The sequence below is a fragment of the Dendropsophus ebraccatus genome, chromosome 8, assembly GCF_027789765.1.
Source record: "Dendropsophus ebraccatus isolate aDenEbr1 chromosome 8, aDenEbr1.pat, whole genome shotgun sequence".
Classification (NCBI taxonomy): Eukaryota; Metazoa; Chordata; class Amphibia; order Anura; family Hylidae; genus Dendropsophus; species Dendropsophus ebraccatus.
Window position 1 is genome coordinate 45,239,190 of NC_091461.1, and position 23,603 is coordinate 45,262,792.

The window sequence follows — 23,603 nt, forward strand, 5'->3', positions numbered from 1 at the left end:
ACTTCTGAACCAACTCTACTTCTGAACCAACTCTACTTCTGAACCAACTCTACTTCTGAACCAACTCTACTTCTGAACCAACTCTACTTCTGAACCAACTCTACTTCTGAACCAACTCTACTTCTGAACCAACTCTACTTCTGAACCAACTCTACTTCTGAACCAACTCTACTTCTGAACCAACTCTACTTCTGAACCAACTCTACTTCTGAACCAACTCTACTTCTGAACCACTCTACTTCTGAACCAACTCTACTTCTGAACCAACTCTACTTCTGAACCAACTCTACTTCTGAACCAACTCTACTTCTGAACCAACTCTACTTCTGAACCAACTCTACTTCTGAACCAACTCTACTTCTGAACCAACTCTACTTCTGAACCAACTCTACTTCTGAACCAACTCTACTTCTGAACCAACTCTACTTCTGAACTAACTCTACTTCTGAACTAACTCTACTTCTGAACTAACTCTATTCCTGCAGTAAAGGTGGTTTTATTTATGGTAACAGGACTGATTATTGTTCAAGCACCTACACAGTTGTTTCACCATCCTTGTGTCATCTCCCCTTGCTATGGGTGGCGGTACAGATAGTCCGGGTGGCTCACAACTCCACTCCAGACCGTGATAAGTACCCAAGGGACCCCCTCACAGCCCGACAGGTCACCGATCACAAGGGAAAGGGTATAGCTAGCCATCCTAAAATAAAAAGGTGTGCCTTCATACCTGTGTGCCCAAACGGCACTGGCGTCATACCAGAACCACAGGATGCGCTATACTCCGACCAACCACCACAGTAGTGGCGTCACACTGTACCATCTAGCAAGTGACCTGTCGAGTGCACACCACACATAGAACACAGCTTGCCTTCAGTTAGCTTAGATCAGTGATGGCTAACCTTGACACTCCAGCTGTTGCAAAACTACAATTCCCATCATGCCTGAACAACCAAAGATATGGCTTTGGCTACCCAGGCATGATGGGAGTTGTAGTTATGCAACAGCTGGAGTGTCAAGGTTAGCCATCACTGGCTTAGATCAAAGTTTATCAGCTCGTCTTTAAGATCCCTAAGAGATCACAATTTGAGAGTTTTTCATATAAACAGCAGCTGTGGTGATACCTGATGCACTGACCATATTGATAACCTGTGCAATATTAAGGGGAGCCTCAAAATATTACCTGATGGGGGTACCCCAGAACTGTAGTTGAGAAACACTGCCTTGGATAACCAAGTTCTCAGTGACTATATTTTATAGAATTGCTGGTTTAGGGAGCGTCGCTGCAGTTAACAGGCTCTAGGAATTATCCTTTATTCTTCATTATCAACCACACAGGGCATAGAGTTCTGGAGGTAAAACTCACTGTGCACAATGCAACACTGTTTTCATACAAGAATGCCAATATGAACATTTTTACCCTTCTTATATGAAGTTGTATTGTCTTTTGAAAAGTGTAAATTTGAACTGAGGAAGGTGGATGTTTTACCATAGAAAAGCACTGTCCTACTGTGTATTTGATGACTATGGACGAGGCCAGCAAGCAATAAGGGTCCATTTACACAGAAAGATTATCTGACAGTTTATCTGCCAAAGCCAGAAACAGATTAGGTCATAAAGGAAAGCCTGAGATTTCTCTTTTCAAATCCATTCCTGGCTTTGGTTTCAAATCTTTGGCAGATAAACTGTCAGATAATCTGTGTAAATGGACCCTTAGCCATCAGTGGAGGTTTGGTGATCAGTGTTACTACCTTAGTAGGGGGACTGTCTCTTTTCGACCAGACTTATCAATAGCCAATCATGAAAATCTTTAAGTTATTATATCTAAGAATTAGTGAATATAGATTTTTATTTCAGTCGTTGCTGCAAATTTCTTTGTACACAGCACACAAGGCATATTTACAAGAAGTACAGGGTTTACATGTAAGTACATTAACTGCAAAGGCTGCAGGAGAAAACATAGATATACACAAACAATAAAAAGAAATAAGAGTGGTGGTTCATAGAATTCTTTACAGAAGACCCAAAATGGGGGTCAGGAATTAACTCTTAATCTGGTTGGCTGGAAGGTTTGACTTATCCAAATCATCAAAGTACGGGTGGAGCAAGGCCTTCCTGGCAGAGATTCTCTTTGCAGGATCATAGATCAGCATTCTCTGTTGATGATATGATAGGACATAAAGTTAGCAAAATATGCTTAGAGTCATTGTCGTAAAATTTTTTTTTTTTTTTTTGCAGAAATCAATAGTGCAGGCGATTTTAAGAAACTTTGTAATTGGCTTTATTAGGCAAATATGCCATTATCTGCATTTAAAAAGACTTTTCCCAGGTTCCCCCCTCCTCTCCTTTCTGCCATCCACTGCAAAATACCAGGAAATTGTGGCTTGTTGCATCAGACACAACCTGTCTGTTCTATAGAGAGGGGAGGGGGGAGGAGGAAGGAGGGAGTTAGCCAGCAGAGAGCTGAGAACAAAGGATTAGGGTACTATTAGATGGGCCGATGGGGGCCAGATAATAAATGTAAACGAGCGCCCATCTGCTAGATCGGCGCTCGTTTACTGGGCCTATTACACGGCCCGATGATCGTTTAAGGGCTGCAGGGACATTACCGATGTCCTTGCAGCCCTTGTTTAAACGTTATACATTACCTGTCTAGGCTGCAGGGCTTCTCTCTCTCTGTGCTTCTCTCCGGGTCCGCTCGCTCCAGCTTCAGAGTGGCCTGTCTCAGCTGTAAGGCCACTCAGGCAAACACTGGCCGTGGCGGTCCCGGCCAGTGATTGGCTGAGCGGCCTGTCAGCTAAGAGAGGGCACTCTGAAACTGGAGTGTGCGGACCTGGGGAGAAGCACAGAAGCACAGAGGAAGGGGAGCCTTGCAGCCTGGATAGGTAATGTACATCATCAGTCGCCAGCTGCGCAACGCTATTACACGTAGCGGTGCGCGGTCGGCCCCTTGACGATTATAGGTCAGAACCTATATCAACAATCAGCCGATGACAACGATCATAGTCTTTATTAAACAGAACAATACGGCCGATTATCGTTCCGTGTAATAGTACCCTTACACAAACAGCTGGGTGACAGCGTATTCAGAGGTCAGTGCTGACTGTCAGAGGCTCTTTGTGGTCCTGTTTTGGTGTTTTATTTCCCTCTCTACATAGGAGAACAATGAAGACAGGGGGACAGCTTCAAACTGCTATTTCACGATAAAAACTCATTTTTCGGCTAATAAACAAAATTACAAAGTTTCTTAAAATCGCTTGGACTATTGATTTCTGCAAAAAAAAAATAAAATAAAATTTCACGACAGCGACTCTTTAAGCAGATATAGGAAAGAAAAGGGAAGCATTTGTTCTACCATATCGAATTCCATCAATTACTTATGAAGTGCCAAAACACTGCACATTTAACGTAACCAATGTACAAAATGTACCCCCCCCCCCCCCACAAAAACAAACATATGCCCAATACTTACTGATAGCAAGTCAATTCCATCTTTATCAAGGTTTTTCACATTAGAAGAAAGGTTGCCACCTTTCCATTTAGGGAATGTGTTCTTGTAGTCTTGTAAAGACTCAACTTCTGGCCAGACCTCATTATTGGGTGTCCCCAGAGCTCTGTAAGATGCAAAACACAATGGAAAGTTAGAGCGCTACTGATCCAGTAACCATGCTAGCGAATATATGAAAGCTTACAGCTTTGTGCACATAGGGCTGTTTGATGGACTTTTATCTGAATATTTATAAAGGTATATAAAGATGTCACTTTTATAAAAGGGAACCTGTCACCACCACCAAGCCCTGTAAGGTATTAAAGAGGGTGTCCAGGCTTTCTTCCAAAAACCGCACCACTCTTGTCCTTCGTTTGAGTGGGTTTTTGCAGCTCAATTGCATTGAAGTGAATTGGGAAGTGCTGTTTTTTCAAGAAAGTAGCTGTACTTTTTCTAATCCTGCGTAACACTTAAGGCTATGTTCACACACCATAATTTTGCTCAGGACTTTAACCCCTTAGCGACCCATGACGTATCTGATACGTCATGGTGCCGTGGAGGGTGTTCAGAGCGGGGTCCTGCCGGGACCCCGCTGTGAACGGCGCTGATCCCGGCTGACATGTGCAGCCGGGCAGTGCCTCTATTGGCCGGCGCGGCAACGCCTTAGATGCTGTACTCTCCCTGTCCCTGGTGTCTAGTGGGACGGATCTCTCCCCCCCCCCCCCCCCCACGATGCAATCTATGACTGATCCGATGGATCTTTGCTGTGTATATACACAGCATTGATCTCTGAGAGATCAGTGCTGTTTATAAACAAGTCCCCCAGGGGGACTTCTAGTTAAAGTAAAAATAAGTAAAAATGTTTTTTTATTAATAAAAAATCCCCTCCCCCATTAAAAGTCCAAATCACCCCCCTTTTCCCATTTTATAAATATAAATAAACAAATAAACAAACATTAAGTATCGCCGCGCACGTAAACGCCGGAACTATTAATCACATCTCGCACGGTAAACGGCGTCAGCGCAAAAAATTCTAAAGTGCAAAATTGATCAAAAAGTTGCATATGCGCAATCAAGGTACCAATAGAAAACACATCATGGCACAAAAAATGACACCTCACACAACCCCATAGACCAAAGGATAAAAGCGCTATAAGCCTGGGAATGGAGCGATTTTAAGGAACATATATTTGTTAACAATGGTTTGAATTTTTTTACAAGCCCTCAAATATATGTTATACATGTTACATATCGTTGCAATCGTAACAACTTGAGGAACATGCATAACAAGTCAGTTTTACCATAGGGTGAATAGCGTAAATGCAAAACTCCCCGAAATCAAAGCAAATTCTTTTTTTTCTTCAATTTGACAGCGCAAATTATTTTTTTCCAGTTTCGCAGCATATGTTCTGGAAAAATAATGCCTGTCATTGCAAAGTACAATTGGTTTCGCAAAAAATAAGGGCTCATGTGGGTCTCTGTTTAAAAGTCCATAGCGCTTGCATTTTTCACCTAAAGTGGAAAAAGCAAAAGTGCAAACACGAAAATTGGCTTTGACCTTAAGGGGTTAATCATTTCTTTGCAACCAACACCAGAAGTGCATTGAAAACACAGAAAGACTATCTTCACACCTGTTGAAATGGATGGCCGTCATTTAACGGCAAATGGAAAGTTATTTCAAAACTGTCGTTGTTTTAAAACAGTGTCAGCAGTTTGGAACATTACAGCTTACAGATTCCCTTTAAGGGTACAAACACACAGCAGATACGCAGCAGATTTGATACTGTGTTCAGTTATTTAGATCTAATCTGCTGCGTATCGCAGCAGTAAATACGCAGCGTATAAGCAGTGCGCGTTTGTACCCTTAATGGTCATCTGTAGTGTGCTAAGGATTAAACATTATTACCCCCACATTTTACTGTTGTCGTTGAAGCACAACTCAGACATCACTGCATTGATGTAGTGTTCACGCAATGCTGGTGTCATGTCAACATGCTGCTATGAAAACTGAAGTGGCACAGAATCTTAAACATTAGGCAAGTCACCACACAACATTTGGGTTATATGCAAGTACAAAAGACCACATAACATGATTGCAATGGCATATGGGGTGCTAGCCTCTGCCCCTTACCATCAGCAAGGTTCCCTAAGCATGTTTTCAGACAGTCCACAAATTAGCTGGAATGCCAGACAAATCTGATGTGTAAGTCTGTGTGTGGGTGGGGGATCGGTCATTCATCTGGACTCTGAAGTAGGGCTGGGCGATATGGGCAAAAAATAAAATCTCGATTTTTAAAAAATTTTTGACGATTCTCGATTTAAATCTCGATTTTTTTCCTTTTTTGCTAAATAAACAGAACATTTTCTCCCTGCAGCATCAGATACTATTTTAATATTTTAGACAACAACTGTATTGATTTCCAGTGTAACAGAGGCCCCATATAGTATAGGAAATCATGTTTGTGCCTCCATCTACGTAGGGTGTAGGAGTGTAGGAGTGGAGGTATAGATGAGGGGGGACACTAAAGGGGACTGGGGTGACACTAAAGGGGACTGGGGTGACACTAAAGGGGACTGGGGTGACACTAAAGGGGACTGGGGTGACACTAAAGGGGACTGGGGTGACACTAAAGGGGACTGGGGTGACACTAAAGGGGACTGGGGTGACACTAAAGGGGACTGGGGTGACACTAAAGGGGACTGGGGTGACACTAAAGGGGACTGGGGTGACACTAAAGGGGACTGGGGTGACACTAAAGGGGACTGGGGTGACACTAAAGGGGACTGGGGTGACACTAAAGGGGACTGGGGTGACACTAAAGGGGACTGGGGTGACACTAAAGGGGACTGGAGGGACACTGGGGGACACTAAAGGGGACTGGGGGGACACTGAGGGAACAATGAGGGGACTGGGGGGGGACACTGAAGGGGACGGGGGGGACACACTGAAGGGGACGGGGGGGGGACACACTGAAGGGGACGGGGGGGACACTGAGGGAATGGGGGGACACTGAAGGGGACACTGAAGGGGACGGGGGGGGACACTGAGGGAACAATGAGGGGACGGGGGGACACTGAAGGGGACTGGGGGGGGGGGGGACACACTGAAGGGGACGGGGGGGGACACTGAGGGAACAATGAGGGGATGGGGGGACACTGAAGGGGACTGGGGGGACACTGAAGGGGACACTGAGGGAACAATGAGGGGATTGGGGGGACACTGAGGGGACACTAAGGGAACAATGAGGGGACGGGGGGGACACACTGAAGGGGACGGGGGGGACACTGAGGGAACAATGAGGGGACGGGGGGGACACACTGAAGGGGACGGGGGGGACACTGAGGGAACAATGAGGGGATGGGGGGACACTGAAGGGGACACTGAAGGGGACGGGGGGGGGACACTGAGGGAACAATGAGGGGACAGGGGGGGGACGGGGGGGACACTGAAGGGGACTGGGGGGGGACACTGAAGGGGACTGGGGGGGGGGGGACACTGAAGGGGACTGGGGGGGGGACACTGAAGGGGACTGGGGGGGGGGACACTGAAGGGGACTGGGGGGGGGGGGGACACTGAAGGGGACTGGGGGGGGGACACTGAAGGGGACTGGGGGGGGACACTGAAGGGGACTGGGGGGGGGGACACTGAAGGGGACTGGGGGGGGACACTGAAGGGGACTGGGGGGGGGACACTGAAGGGGACTGGGGGGGGGACACTGAAGGGGACTGGGGGGGGGGGACACTGAAGGGGACTGGGGGGGGGGGGACACTGAAGGGGACTGGGGGGGGACACTGAAGGGGACTGGGGGGGACACTGAAGGGGACTGGGGGGGGGACACTGAAGGGGACTGGGGGGGGGGACACTGAAGGGGACTGGGGGGGGGACACTGAAGGGGACTGGGGGGGGGGACACTGAAGGGGACTGGGGGGGGGACACTGAAGGGGACTGGGGGGGGGACACTGAAGGGGACTGGGGGGGGGGGACACTGAAGGGGACTGGGGGGGGGGGACACTGAAGGGGACTGGGGGGGGGGGACACTGAAGGGGACTGGGGGGGGGGGGACACTGAAGGGGACTGGGGGGGGGGGGACACTGAAGGGGACTGGGGGGGGGGACACTGAAGGGGACTGGGGGGGGGGACACTGAAGGGGACTGGGGGGGGGACACTGAAGGGGACTGGGGGGGGGACACTGAAGGGGACTGGGGGGGGGGACACTGAAGGGGACTGGGGGGGGGGACACTGAAGGGGACTGGGGGGGGACACTGAAGGGGACTGGGGGGGGGGACACTGAAGGGGACTGGGGGGGGACACTGAAGGGGACTGGGGGGGGGGGACACTGAAGGGGACTGGGGGGGGACACTGAAGGGGACTGGGGGGGGGGACACTGAAGGGGACTGGGGGGGGGACACTGAAGGGGACTGGGGGGGGGACACTGAAGGGGACTGGGGGGGGGACACTGAAGGGGACTGGGGGGGGGGGGACACTGAAGGGGACTGGGGGGGGGGACACTGAAGGGGACTGGGGGGGGGACACTGAAGGGGACTGGGGGGGGGGACACTGAAGGGGACTGGGGGGGGGGACACTGAAGGGGACTGGGGGGGGGACACTGAGGGAACAATGAGGGGATTGGGGGGGACACTGAGGGGACTGGGGGGTGACTGGTGCAGCTGGAGGTGATTGGAGCAGGAGGGCACATACATCTCCTCCTCCTCTCACCTCCACACACACGCTCCCCTCCCGGCCAGATATGGAGGTCCCGGGTCTGTGGAGGAGGAGGCCGCAGGGACTACAGTAGGTGGTGATCGCATAGCTGCGGGTCACGGAGCTATACAGCGGGAACGGGGGTCTGCACCGAGCCCCCCGATCCCGCTGTATAGCTCCAGGACGAGCAGCGCCGCGATCACCACCTACTGTAGTCCCTGCGGCCTCCTCCTCCACAGACCCGGGACCTCCATATCTGGCCGGGAGGGGAGTGGGACGCTCAGTGGAAGGGGCGGGGGCAGATCACCGGCGGCGCTGTCAGTGGCTGGAGGCCGCCGGCACTGCACCGCCCCTCTCCAGCATCTTCTCCCCGCTCACCCACACCGCCCCTCCACAGCTCTCCCGCCGGCCCGCACCGCAACCCCCCTTCTCTCAGCTTCTCCCCGGCACCGCAGCCCGAAATGATTTTTTGTGAAAATCGAATTTACGATTTTCACAAAAAATCAAATCGATTTCAACGTTCTGGACGATTAATCGAATTAATTCGATTAATCGCCCAGCCCTACTCTGAAGTATGGCTGCATGCTATTCTCAATTGGTCTGGCAATGGGATACTCACTATCACAATCGTCATTTCATTGTGCAAGATTGTTTGAATAACCCATCATGTTTGTGTCAGGGTAAGAGAGCTGCATTTTATAACCTACTTTACATACCTGAATATCCTAAACAGCTGGTCTATTTCTGAATCACCATGGAAAAGGGGCTTCTTTGTTGCAATTTCAGCAAATATAGTTCCTATACTCCATACATCAACTGGTGTTGAATATCTCACAGAGCCCAACAAAACCTCGGGTGCCCGGTACCATAAGGTCACTACCTGTAACCAACAAAACATTTTTATGTTAGAACACATCATTTGAACTGACTTTGAACTGATTTAGAATATATATATACACACAGATATGTAATAGCTCCTGAGTGAAACATCCAACTACTAACTGGGTCTAGCATCTAGTATTGCAACAACCTACCCCCCACCTTCTCCTTTCCACTGGTGGGGGATGCCAAACAGTTATCTCGAGACAAGAGTGTAAGGAGACCTCCGGACTCTCCACTGAAAGACATAATTCTTGTCCGGCTGTAAAAGGTAACTGGTTGCAGAAGGAGCCCCCACTCACTGTACATGAGGCATGTTATATCCCTGCCTTTAAATCAGCCAGCCAAAAATAAGTGTGATATGGAGAAAATAATCAATAACTACCTCCTAAAAGACTGCTGGATTTTCTATATAGGTGTTCACACTACAGAATCCGCTACTCATATCCGCCTGTGCCATAGACACTATTCTATGTCTGGGCCGATTCCACCAAAAGAATTGACAGGTCAGTTCTTTTGGTGGATTGCAGATTGAGTGACGCGCCGCAACGAACGGGTACGAGCGATTGAATCTGCCAGAACTTATCAGATTCCGTAGCGTGAACCCACCCTAATATTGAAACAGCTTTTTTTGTTTAAAGGGAATCTGTCACTAGAAAGTAGTAGCAGCAGAAAAGCTGATCTTGTAATGCAGCCATCGTTCTGATATAAGCACCATGACACTTCTTACCCCTACCAGTCGCTGACAGTTGGAGAGAGTCCAAGAGTATCAAAGACTACCCTGTACACACATAATGGGAAGAACTAGCTCCCTGCACGCTCAATGAGAATATCAGAATGGGCGCATTACATACAAGTAATTTATCATGGTAAGGAGCATTTATCATTGGTTTTTACTGCCCTCAGATAAGACAGCAAAAACTTTAGTGTTCCTGTCAGACATCAACCCCACAGAAGCTGTGCGGCATAACCGTAAACATTCCTGGGGATGGGGGAAGTGTGCAGGCACGACCAGTACCGAAACTACAATGTCAGCCCTCGGTATATCTTTTCTTACCTCATGTGTGTAAACACGAACAGGGATCCCAAATGCTCGAGCCAACCCAAAGTCAGCCAGCTTTATTACTCCTTTACTGTCTATTAACAAATTCTGGGGCTTCAGGTCTCTGTGTAATACTCTTCTAGCATGACAAAATACAATGCCCTGTAGAATCTGATACGTGTAACTCTGTAAAAAAAATAAATAAATTGAAATTTAATATAAAGCCCTGCGGGTTACAGGGAACACTGCCTTGTCAAATCATTTATTCTTACCTTCACAAGCATAGTGTCTAAGTATTGACCACTAGGGATGGAATCTAAATACTTCTTCAAATCCATGGAAAGAAACTCAAAAATAAGATATAGCCTGGAATCTTGCATCAAAACATCCAGAAGGCTGATTAAAAAAAAAAAAAAAAAAAAAAAAAAAGATACATCAAGTTACTGACACCTAAAATATACTTCGTAAACAGATTGGGGGACATGTATCAAGAGGCATATTTTATTTTTTCGGCAGAAAGTGCCAATTGGCAAATATTTTATTTGCAAATAAAATATTTGCAAATCTGCACTTTCCGCCGAGTACGCCAGGGGTTGTGCGGATTCAGTCTGCACAATTCATCTTTAGTTATGCCAAAAAATATGCAAGAAACCTTCTCCAGCTCTCATCTGGTGTAGGTTTCCTGCCGTGCGCACGGGATTTATGTAGAGGTAGTGCTCTCTACAAAAATCTCCGTAGTGCCGGAGCTGCGGGGACATTATGTCCGGCGCAGAAAACGACTTAAATGTCCCCCATTGTTATGATAACTCTGGAAATTTCTTTTGCTTGCCTATAAAGTACAGCATAACTCAATAAAGCAGAGAGTAGAGGTTCTAGAGTCTATGTATTTGAGCTGATGTGGAATATGCATGTGGGCTGTCTCATCTTACAGGATACCTGTCATAAGAAACATAAAACTGATCAGCCTGAACACTCCAGAACGATCAAAACTTTAGATGTCAATTTTTTCCCCCTAATTACAGGTAGACTTTAATGTGTTTTCCCAACTGATATGCTTTCCTAATTGAGCCAACATTTCCCAAAATGTCTCTGGCTTTGCAGAGAGGAGTGTCACTGATCCATCACTTGCTTCAGCTCCTGCAGCTCAACACTACTCTGTTTATGGGTATGTGCAAACTGAGGAATAGGTGAGGAATCGTCTATTAACTTCCACTTGAAATTCCTCCCATTAAATATGAACAGAGCAACGTCCCATTGTGCTCAATTAAATTTCTGCTCTGTCAGTCACACTGCAGAATTTCGGAGCAGAATTTTCTGCCTAAAGAATTGACATGGGCGTGTGCTCATCCGCTTTCTCTCCGCTCAAAGAACTAACATGTAAGTTCTTTGAGCGGAGAGCGGCGGCAGCAGACGATGTCGGCTGATCGCTGCCTCCTATTCCACAGGACAACTATCGGCCGAATACGGCCGATAATAGTTCCGTGGAATAGGGCCTATAGGTTATGATCACACTGGCTATCAAATGGAGGGATTGTAACGGATACCATCTCAGAAAACAGATTAGGCCACACTTCTTAGGCTGGGTTCATACTACATTTTTGCAATCCATTTTCTTTTCATCCGTTTTTTGCAAAAACTGGATGGAAAAACCGGATGCATGTGTGTGCGCATCACTTTTTCCATTGAATTCCATTATAAAAAAAAAAAAAAAAACATCAAATCAGATCATTTTTTTTTAACCCTTTGAGGACCAGGCCCAAAATGACCCAGTGGACCGCGCAAATTTTGATCTTAGTGTTTCCGTTTTTCCCTCCTCCCCTTCTAAGAGCTCTAGCACTCTCAGTTTTCTATCTACAAGCCATGTAAGTGCTTATTTGTTACAGGAATAGTTGTACTTTGTAATGGCGTCATTCATTTTACCATAACATATATGATGGAATTCCAAATATATTATTTATGAAGATATAAATTGGTGAAATCGCAAAAAAGAATGCAATGTGGTAACGTTTGGGGGGGTTCCTGTGTCTACGTAATGCACTATATTGTAAAAGCGACATGATACAATTACTCTATAGGTCAGTACGAACACAACCATATGCAGGTTTACGCAGATTCTCTAATGTTATATATTTTTTTTAAATGAAATCCTTTTTTTTGGCAATTAATTATAAATAAAATGGGACTATTGTGACGCTTATAACGGTTTTATTTTTTCACCTACGGGGCTGTTTGGGGTGTCATTTTTTCCGCCATGATCTCTAGTTTTTATTAATACCATATTTGTGAAGATCGGACGTTTTGATCACTTTTTATAAATTTTTTTATATATATAATGTAACATAAAATCGGTAATCCGCGCACTTTTTTCCCTCTTTTCGTGTACGCCGTTTACCGTTCGCAATGACGCTTGTTATATTTTAATAGATCGGACAATTACGCACGCTACGGTATATTATATGTTTATCTATTTATTTATTTTTATATGTTTTATTTATATAATGGGAAAGGGGGGTGATTTCAACTTTTATTGGGGGAGGGGTTTTGGGGTAGTGTATTGGTGTTTTTAACTTTTTTTTTTTTACACATTTGAAGTCCCTTTGGGAGACTTTTACGTTCACTACTTGGATTTTTACACTGATGAATGCTATGCCATAGGCACAGCATTGATCAGTGTTATCGGCGCTCTGCTCATTGAGCCTGCCTGTGCAGGCTCAGTGACCAGAGCGCCGATCGGACCGCACGGAGGCAGGTGAGAGACCTCCAGCGGTCCGTTTTACCGATCGGGACCCCCGCAGTCACACTGCGGGGGTCCCGATCGGTAAGTGACAGGGGACTCCCTCTGTCACTTACACCTAAACGCCGCGGTCGCGCCGCGATCGCGGCGTTTAAGGAGTTAATGACACGCGGCAGCGCGATCGCTGCAGCGTGTCATTGCCGGTGAGGTCCCGGCTGCTGATTGCAGCCGGCCCTCACCTGCTATGAAGCGCGCTCCGCTCCGGAGCACGCTTCATAGCGTGAGAAACACCCAGGGCGTACAGTTACGCCCTAGGTCGTCTGGGGACAGACTTCCATGGCGTAACTATACGCCCTGGGTCGTCTAAGGGTTAATGGACACAATGAGGTTGACAACGTTTTTGTGTCAGTTAAAGGGGTTGTCCGGCGAAAAAAAATTATTCACAGAATAACACACATTACAAAGTTATACAACTTTGTAATGTATGTTATGTCTGTGAATGGCCCCCTTCCCCGTGTTTCCCCCCACCCACGCTAGACCCGGAAGTGTGGTGCATTATACTCACCGCATGTCGTGTCGTCCACGGTCTCCGATCGTCAGCAGTGACGTCTTCTTCGGGAGCTTGGCGGATCTTCCCGAGTGCCGGCCGCCCTCTGCAGCGTCATCCGAAGCTCAGCCGCGATTGGCTGAGCATAACTGTGCTCAGCCAATCGCGGCTGAGCGGCTGATGACGCGGCCACGTCATCAGCTGCTCAGCCGCGATTGGCTGAGCACAGTTATGCTCAGCCAATCGCGGCTGAGCTTCGGATGACGCTGCAGAGGGCGGCCGGCACTCGGGAAGATCCGCCAAGCTCCCGAAGAAGACGTCACTGCTGACGATCGGAGACCGTGGTCGGCACGCGACAGGTAATGTATAGCGCACCACACTTCCGGGTACACGGGTGGGGGTGGTGGGACACGGGGAAGGGGGCCATTCACAGACATAACATACATTACAAAGTTGTATAACTTTGTAATGTGTGTTATTCTGTGAATTATTTTTTTTCGCCGGACAACCCCTTTAAAAAAAAAAAAACGGATCAGTTTTGATCCATTTTTATAATGGAAGTCAAAGGAAAAATGGATCAATGGATTTTCACAAAAACGGATTGCAAAAAACGTAGTGTGAACCCAGCCTTACCCACTAGGATCTGGCACAAATTACAATGGTTTCTAAATGACATTGATGCAATAAAAATTCTCTTGAAAGTTACACATTTACAGAAAAACCTGTTGGTTGTCTTCTCATTTTCAGATGTATGCATTGCGGATGGATGTACGTGCATCAGCCTCACGGGAAAGCGCATACATTGTGCTATATATTGTTGGGGATATACAATGTGACCATGAACTAGACAGGAATCTCAGGGGCATGTAGTTCTGACCAGCAAATATTTGTTTCTGTACAGTAACCTGCCTTCTCCAAAGACCTTGTAGATCAGCGGCATTAGGTGGGAATGGACAGACACTTACCACACAATGTTCGGATGCTGAAGTTCCTTGAGGAGAGAGATCTCTCTGATGGCTGTACTAGGGACACCTTCCTCTTCATTTTCCAATCTAATTTTCTTCATGGCAACAACCTGCCCGGTAGCCTTGTGTCGCCCCTTATATACAACCCCATAAGTACCTGAAAACATTGGATGTACATTTTAGTTTTCACTCCAACACAGTGAAAAGTCTGTTAAAATACCCACATATAATGCATTGTCTATGGAGACTTTAATCAAATCTGAACATTACTATTCTAACATACATTTAAAGCGTTTCTCTCATTTGTACTGACACTAGACATTATTGTAGCGAGCTTCACTGCCAAGACCTGCTGAGATATAGCTGGGGGGGGGGGGGGGGGGGGGGGGGTCGTGCTCTCCACTCCCCAGCCACCAATTTTTTTACCCTTCAAATCAACTGGTTTCGGTAAGTTATAGATTTGTGATTTACTTCTATTGAAAAATTTCAAAGCTTCTCATACTTATCAGCTGCTGTATGTCCTACAGGAAGTGGTTTTCTTCCCATTCTGACATCTGTGGGAGCCAGGAACCGTCCAGAGAAGTAAAGGTTTTCTATTGGGATTTCCTACTGCTCTAGACAGTTCCTGTATCGGACAGAGATGTCAGCAGAGAGCACTGTGTCAGATTGGAAAGAATACACCACTTCCTGCTGGACATACAGCAGCTGATAAGTACTGGAAGACTGGAGCTTTTTATATATAAGTAGTTTACAAGTCTACATAATTTCTGAAGCCATTCGCTTTGAAAGTTGTTTTCCTGGAGTACTCCTTTAAAGACCAACCTATCCACCTAGAGTCTAACCCACTCAACACAACAATCTCTGTATCATTATGTGGCTTAAGACGGACTCTTCAACACTTCAAGATTTTCACCACTAATCTGCAGTAAGTGAGTGGGAGTTTAAAGATACAGAAAAGGACTTTTTGACTTCATTGGAGACTTTTCTAGGCATTGCCTATAGGTGGGAGATAGAGAAGATTCACATCATGAACAGTGTAATCTGGTTTCATCTATACATTGATGTCTTTATTTAAAGGGAAACTACAGCAAAAAGAAATTCTATCAAATCAACTCGTGTCAGAAAGTGCCAGAGACTTGTAATTTACTTACATTAAAAAATTCAAGTCTTCCATTACTTATCAGCTGCTGTATGTCAGCTAAAGAAATGTAGGACATACAGCAGCTGATAAGTACTGGAATACTGGAGATTTTATAATAGAAGTAAATTACAAATCACTAGCGCCAGTTGAGTTTAATAAAAAAAAGGGGGGGTTACTCACTGGAGTACCCCTTTAATGTCACATCAGTGATTTAAAGGAGAAGTCCAGCCAAAATTAATTTTTGATATGTTGTTACTTATGAAAAGTTATACAAATTTCTAATGTACATTATGGGAAATGCACATATAGGATATGTGCATATTTCCCTTAATTTAGTAGATCAGGAAGTGTTAGAATTCTCTTAGATCCAGTGACGTCACGACGAAAGGTGTAATTCCTATGGAAGTGTCCAGCAGGGGGCGCTCTCTATATAGTCTATGGGACTTTATTGTTTCTATGGATTTCTATGTAATGTAATGTAGTGTAGAGTGCTTTATTGAATGAATACATCTATGGAATACTTTGGGGAGCAAGTGTCCTTGCTCCCCAAAGTATTGCATAAATGTATTCATTCAATACAATAGGATATCACAGTAAGCCCGCCGATCCACCGTATATACACTGAACTACAGCTTCCATCATCTGCTTATTAGTATGAACAGGTGATGGGAGCTGTAGCTGGGTAATGGCTGACTTGCCTGCGATGCCGCCGGGCGCAGGGGGAGCCGCTCAGTACACAGGAGCGCTCCCCCCTCCTCCTCCTTCCAGGATACCTTCCTCCTATACCACTGCTGACTCCCCGCCTGGCCACCGCTCTCTGCTCTCATATACCGGCTCCCGATGCTTCCTGGTGTCCACGCTGATGCATCGGGAGTCGGTATATGAGAGCGGAGAGCGGCGGCCAGGCAGTGCTGCAGGATGCTATAGCAGTGGTATAGGGGGAAGGTTCCCGGAAGGAGGAGAAGGGGGGAGCACTCCTGTGTATTGAGCGGCTCCCCCCTGCGCCTGGCGGCAGGCAAGTCAGCCATTACCCAGCTACAGCTCCCATCACCTGTTTATACTATAAGCAGACGATGGGAGCTGTAGTTCAGTGTATATGCGGCGAATCGGCGGGAGTGCGGCGGATCGGCGGGCTTACTGTGATATCCTAATGTATTGAATGAATACATTTATGCAATACTTTGGGGAGCAAGGACACTTGCTCCCCAAAGTATTCCATAGATGTATTCATTCAATAAAGCACTGTACACTACACTACATTACATAGAAATCCATTGAAACAAAGTCCCATAGACTTCTATGTAGAGAGCGCCCCCTGCTGGACACTCCATAGGAATTACACCTTTAGTTGTGACGTCACTGGATCTGAGAGAATTCTAACACTTCCTGATCTACTAAATTAAGGGAAATAGCCCAGAGAACCTGCTGATATTGCGTAGTAGCTACGTATGTCAGTAATACATAGCCACTACTTTAAGCCCTGGCCGCCTCCGCATTGTTTGTAAAATCACTAAAATGTTCTTATGCAAATTACCTGCATAAGAGCATTTAGGGCGTTGTTGGGGGCCGGAGAGCATCGCAGCGCCAGCCCAGCCCGCCCCCTCCCGTCTAGCCCACCATGCATATTCCTAACTGCATAGTGTGCTGTATACACTGCGGCTGCGCAGGGAAGCACAGGCTGCTTTCCGCAAATCCCCACCCCACCCCCCCGCAGGTCCCTCAAGACAAGTATAAAGTCTATCTTATACTTACGTCCTGAGGGACCTCCGGGAGGATCGGCGGTGGCCCGGCGGGTTGGCACATGCGAGAGAAGCAGCCTGTGCTTCCCTGCGCAGCCGCAGTGTATACGGCCCACTATGCAGTTAGGAATATGCATGGTGGGCCAGACGGGAGGGGGCGGCCTGGGCTGGCGCTGCGATGCTCTCCGGCCCCCAGCAACGCCCTAAATGCTCTTATGCAGGTAATTTGCATAAGAACATTTAGTGATTTTACAATGTTGGGGCGGACAGGGCTTAAAGTAGTGGCTATGTATTACTGACATACATAGCTACTACGCCATATCAGCAGGTTCTCTGGGAAGTCCTAAGACCATCACCAATCATTAGAGTAAAAAGTAATGCCTTCACTCCCCAGCTTGCTTTGAATTCCATTCCTTTTTTCCAGGCATTGCCCCTGTGTGTCCTCACTTGTTCTAATAATTGAGGGGGTCTCAGTCTTTCAAAACATTCAACACGTCCTTGTGTCATGTCAAACGTTCTTTATCAAACGTTCTTTATTAACAGGAACGATTTAAAAGAAGTGCAGCGAAATTAATAATGTATTGCCCCCCAAAAGTTATACAAATCGCCAATATACACTTATTACAGGAAATGCTTATAAAGTGCTTTTTCCCTGCACTTACTACTGCATCAAGGTTTCACTTCCTGGATAAAATGGTGATGTCACGACCCGACTCCCAGAGCTGTGCGGGCTGTGGCTGCTGGAGCGGATGATGGCAGGGGGACACTGAGGGACACAGGGCACTGGAGGGACACTGAGCATCCCTCTGCCATCATCCTTTCCAGCAGCCACAGCCCGCACAGCTCTGGGAGTCGTGTCATCACCATTTTATCCAGGAAGTGACATCACCATGTTATCCAGGAAGTGAAGCCTTGATGCAGTAGTAAGTGCAGGGGAAAAAAGCACTTTATAAGCATTTCCCGTAATAAGTGTATATTGGTGATTTGTATAACTTTTGGGGGGGCAATACAGTACTTTAACCGGACTAGATTGCCACTCGCTTACAGAGCCTATTACATGGCTCGATTACCATGTAGCAAGGGCTGCACATAGAGATGTGAGCGCATCCCTTGCCTTAAGTTTAAAATAAAATGCATATAAATAAACCAAAGTGTAAAACAATAAAAGCACTACAGAATCTGTTGATGCTATACAAATATAATTAAGTTATTACTTACACATCCAGGCTCCCCATTGTGTCCTCGGCCCTTGTCTGTGGGATTCCCCAGTCTCCACAGCTGCAGCTCACACTTCTCGCCAGTCTCTGAAGTAACAGGCCGCTGACTGACTGAGCAGCTTGTCACCTCAGAGACGGGACCAGAAGGGTGAGCTGCAACTTCAGTGACCTGGGAATCCCATAGATCAGGTCCAAGGAAACCAGGGAGCCTGGACATGTAAGAAATAATTTTATTATTTTACACACTGAATCATCAGCCACACTTCCCATTATAAGTGGTAACGCATGGCCTGAGGCCAATGATTTTTAACCTTTCCAAAAGACAATGATTAGCTAATTGGCTGATTGTTGTCTTTATTACACGGAGCGATATCGGCCTGATTATTGCTTCAAGTAATAGGGCCCTTAGGGTGAGGTTGGAAGTTAAATCCTAGCGGGTACTGTTTAAACCATACGTAATATACTTACCCTCTCCAATTTTTTCTATCTTTGCATACTCATCCATTTTTGTGGCTAATTATACGTCCCTAAAAAGAGAGGAGGGAAAAACAATTAAATCTGAAACAAAACAATGCAATCAAAATATACATGTACACACACACACCCACACGTGTGTGGTTCTCAGCATAAAAATGTAGACCATTGCGCTGACAGTGTGAACTATAGTGCTTCTTCCCTTTGAAAACAATGGATTGCGTATTAAAGATGCATTCCAATCCAGGGCATGTGCGCTGTGAGAACATGTGATCACTTTCATGCTGGCTGAGTCATGGAGTGGTCTCCCACCACTTCTCATACACCAGCCTTAGGGCAGTATTATAGGTTCCAATATTAAGTTCCTCGGTTCCCACTTGCTGTCTGTGCTATTATACGAAGACATGGGGGGCCCACGGAGAAGCAGGAGGGGCTGCCTGTCTGCCTAATCTGCAAAAACCCATCAAATCTCTCTACAATTACCATCCTGGTAATGTCTGCGTCCTAATCCAATACTACAGTTCAGCTGTCAAGTGATGAGCACTAAGCAGCAGCCCCAGGCATGTCCACATGAGTAAGGGCCCTATTCCACCGGACGATTATCATTTGCATAATCGTTAACGATTAACGATCTCGAACGGCCGCTATTGCGAAAGACCTGAAAACGTTCACTCATTTCCATTGAACGATAAACGTTACTTATGATCGTAATTGCGATTGTTTTTCTTCGCTATTGCGTTCGTATCTATTGCAAACGACCAAACGATGTCTTATTCAATGCGAACGATTTGCGAACGAGCAACGATAAAAATAGGTCCAGGTCTTATAAAGCGATCAACGATTTCTCATTCGGTTGTTAATCGTTAACTGCATTTCAACCGAACGATTATTGTTTAGATTCGAACGAATTAACGATAATCTGAACGATAATCGTCCGGTGGAATAGGGCCCTAAGAGGGGGCGCCACTACTCACCATAAGGATGTTACACACAAATAGAGCCCCTAGCTCAGGGCCCTGAAGCCATCGCTGACCACCAGGGCATACATCAGCAGGGGACTAGGGCAGCTTCCTCCTTAGAGAGAAGGTCAGCCCCTATATCAGTGATGGCTAACCTTGACACTAGCTGTTGCAAAATTACAATTCCCATCATGCCTGAACAACCAAAGATATGGATTTGGCTGCCCAGGCATGATGGGAGTTGTAGTTTTGCAACAGCTAGAGTGTCAAGGTTAGCCATCACTGCCCTATATGTTATATTCTAGGACTGTGGCAGCTTACTCCTTAGAGGGGAGGGGGCTCCCCTATACCAGGGGTAGGGATCCTTGGCTCTCCAGCTGTTGCAAAACTACAACTCCCATCATACCTGGACAGGCAAAGCTTTAGCTCTCTGGGCATGATGGGAGTTGTAGTTTTGCAAGAGCTGAAGATCCAAGGTTCCCTGCCCTACATGCTATATTCAGCAACTGGGGGAGCTTGTGTCTTAGAGGGGCTCATCACCTATATATTCCAGCACAGAATGAAAAAGTGAATTCTGCAAATACCTGATCGTTATTACATCCTATAGGGCCAGGCCGCCACCACCACCTCCTATAGGGCCAGGCCGCCACCACCTCCTATAGGGCCAGGCCGCCACCACCTCCTATAGGGCCAGGCCGCCACCACCTCCTATAGGGCCAGGCCGCCACCACCACCACCTCCTATAGGGCCAGGCCGCCACCACCACCACCTCCTATAGGGCCAGGCCGCCACCACCACCACCTCCTATAGGGCCAGGCCGCCACCACCACCACCACCTATAGGGCCAGGCCGCCACCACCACCACCACCTCCTATAGGGCCAGGCCGCCACCACCACCACCTCCTATAGGGCCAGGCCGCCACCACCACCACCACCTCCTATAGGGCCAGGCCACCACCACCTCCTATAGGGCCAGGCCACCACCACCTCCTATAGGGCCAGGCCGCCACCACCACCTCCTATAGGGCCAGGCCGCCACCACCTCCTATAGGGCCAGGCCGCCACCACCTCCTATAGGGCCAGGCCGCCACCACCTCCTATAGGGCCAGGCCGCCACCACCTCCTATAGGGCCAGGCCGCCACCACCTCCTATAGGGCCAGGCCGCCACCACCTCCTATAGGGCCAGGCCGCCACCACCTCCTATAGGGCCAGGCCGCCACCACCACCACCTCCTATAGGGCCAGGCCGCCACCACCACCACCACCTATAGGGCCAGGCCGCCACCACCACCACCACCTATAGGGCCAGGCCGCCACCACCACCACCACCACCTATAGGGCCAGGCCGCCACCACCACCACCACCTCCTATAGGGCCAGGCCGCCACCACCACCACCACCTCCTATAGGGCCAGGCCGCCACCACCACCACCACCTCCTATAGGGCCAGGCCACCACCACCTCCTATAGGGCCAGGCCACCACCACCTCCTATAGGGCCAGGCCACCACCACCTCCTATAGGGCCAGGCCACCACCACCTCCTATAGGGCCAGGCCACCACCACCTCCTATAGGGCCAGGCCACCACCACCTCCTATAGGGCCAGGCCACCACCACCTCCTATAGGGCCAGGCCACCACCACCTCCTATAGGGCCAGGCCACCACCACCTCCTATAGGGCCAGGCCACCACCACCTCCTATAGGGCCAGGCCACCACCACCTCCTATAGGGCCAGGCCACCACCACCTCCTATAGGGCCAGGCCACCACCACCTCCTATAGGGCCAGGCCACCACCACCTCCTATAGGGCCAGGCCACCACCACCTCCTATAGGGCCAGGCCACCACCACCTCCTATAGGGCCAGGCCACCACCACCTCCTATAGGGCCAGGCCACCACCACCTCCTATAGGGCCAGGCCACCACCACCTCCTATAGGGCCAGGCCACCACCACCTCCTATAGGGCCAGGCCACCACCACCTCCTATAGGGCCAGGCCACCACCACCTCCTATAGGGCCAGGCCACCACCACCTCCTATAGGGCCAGGCCACCACCACCTCCTATAGGGCCAGGCCACCACCACCTCCTATAGGGCCAGGCCACCACCACCTCCTATAGGGCCAGGCCACCACCACCTCCTATAGGGCCAGGCCACCACCACCTCCTATAGGGCCAGGCCACCACCACCTCCTATAGGGCCAGGCCACCACCACCTCCTATAGGGCCAGGCCACCACCACCTCCTATAGGGCCAGGCCACCACCACCTCCTATAGGGCCAGGCCACCACCACCTCCTATAGGGCCAGGCCACCACCACCTCCTATAGGGCCAGGCCGCCACCACCTCCTATAGGGCCAGGCCACCACCACCTCCTATAGGGCCAGGCCACCACCACCTCCTATAGGGCCAGGCCGCCACCACCACCACCTCCTATAGGGCCAGGCCACCACCACCACCACCACCTCCTATAGGGCCAGGCCACCACCACCACCACCACCTCCTATAGGGCCAGGCCACCACCACCACCACCTATAGGGCCAGGCCACCACCACCACCACCACCTCCTATAGGGCCAGGCCACCACCACCACCACCACCACCACCTCCTATAGGGCCAGGCCACCACCACCACCACCACCTCCTATAGGGCCAGGCCACCACCACCACCACCACCTCCTATAGGGCCAGGCCGCCACCACCTCCTATAGGGCCAGGCCGCCACCACCTCCTATAGGGCCAGGCCGCCACCACCTCCACCTCCCATGGCTGGAGCACAGTGTGAAGCAGTCTCCCCTCTCCATGCACATACAGAGGGGGGGTCTGCATAGTGCAGGGAGACCCCCATACATAGACCGCATACAGATGCTTCTCCTATCCCCCATATACACTGACCCTGAGGTATTACAGAAGAGGAGGTATAGGAGGACGGACCCCTATATAACCGCACTGTGTGCAGCAGCCTCAATGCTTTATCATTCTAAAGAATAGAACGTTATAAACACAGAGTTACCTGAACGTTCTAGAATCCCCCCCAACCGCAACGTATGACAGCCGTACTATACCCCCACGCCGCCTGTATACACCCGGCTCCCCAGCACATCACCCTGCAGCATTCCCTCCCGGCTCCCCAGCCCATCACCCTGCAGCATTCCCTCCCGGCTCCCCAGCACATCACCCTGCAGCATTCCCTCCCGGCTCCCCAGCCCATCACCCTGCAGCATTCCCTCCCGGCTCCCCAGCCCATCACCCTGCACCATTACCTCCCGGGTCGCCTCTCCCTTCTCACACACGAGCAGCTGAACACTGAGAGGATTTCAAACCGGCCGCTCAAAACTCAAGCAGCTCAGCCAATGAGAGAGTCAGTGGATGTTCAAAGCAGCCAATCAGAAGCGGGCATTGATGACGGCGCGAAACGTACCAGGAAGGGCGGGGAGAAAAGGAGCTGCGGGCGGGGACGAGACAGCGTGTGGTTCAAATTTACCGTCAGGCGGGAGGGCACGTACCAGACCGGGAGCTCCAGCCTCGTTCTCTTTGAATGTTTAGTTTCTCCTCAGCAGACGTGTATATGTGTATGGAGCGTTAAGCAATTTATTTTCAAACAAATAAAGATACCTGAGCTTCTTCTGTTCTGTTTAATAACAATGCTGAGTGTATGTGTAATAACACATTTATATCCTCTATCTGCAGCATGTTCAGCTATTTAACCCCTCCATGACCTAA

General features: G+C 48.7%; 1 protein-coding gene across 1 annotated transcript; it reads right to left on the reverse strand.

The window, feature by feature from the left end:
• Positions 1-1,828: 1,828 nt before the first annotated feature.
• CDK1 (cyclin dependent kinase 1) lies at positions 1,829-23,230 on the reverse strand. The gene is made up of 8 exons (XM_069979070.1): positions 23,144-23,230; positions 18,919-18,977; positions 14,354-14,510; positions 10,380-10,503; positions 10,123-10,293; positions 8,903-9,066; positions 3,470-3,611; positions 1,829-2,153 (listed from the first exon to the last, which is right to left on the reverse strand). Exons 2-8 carry the CDS (start codon positions 18,953-18,955, stop codon positions 2,040-2,042), a joined length of 909 nt encoding a protein of 302 aa, XP_069835171.1. The 5' UTR covers positions 18,956-18,977; positions 23,144-23,230; the 3' UTR covers positions 1,829-2,039.
• Between the last annotated feature and the right edge of the window lie 373 nt (positions 23,231-23,603).

Excerpts from the sequence above, each read along its gene's own strand:
- CDK1 (XM_069979070.1), bottom strand. The coding sequence starts at position 18,955 with ATGGATGAGTATGCAAAGATAGAAAAAATTGGAGAGG. Across the intron at positions 9,067-10,122 it reads TTCGTGTTTACACACATGAG|GTAGTGACCTTATGGTACCG; the intron begins GTAAGAAAAGAT and ends TGTTGGTTACAG. Across the intron at positions 3,612-8,902 it reads CAGCTGTTTAGGATATTCAG|AGCTCTGGGGACACCCAATA; the intron begins GTATGTAAAGTA and ends TGCATCTTACAG.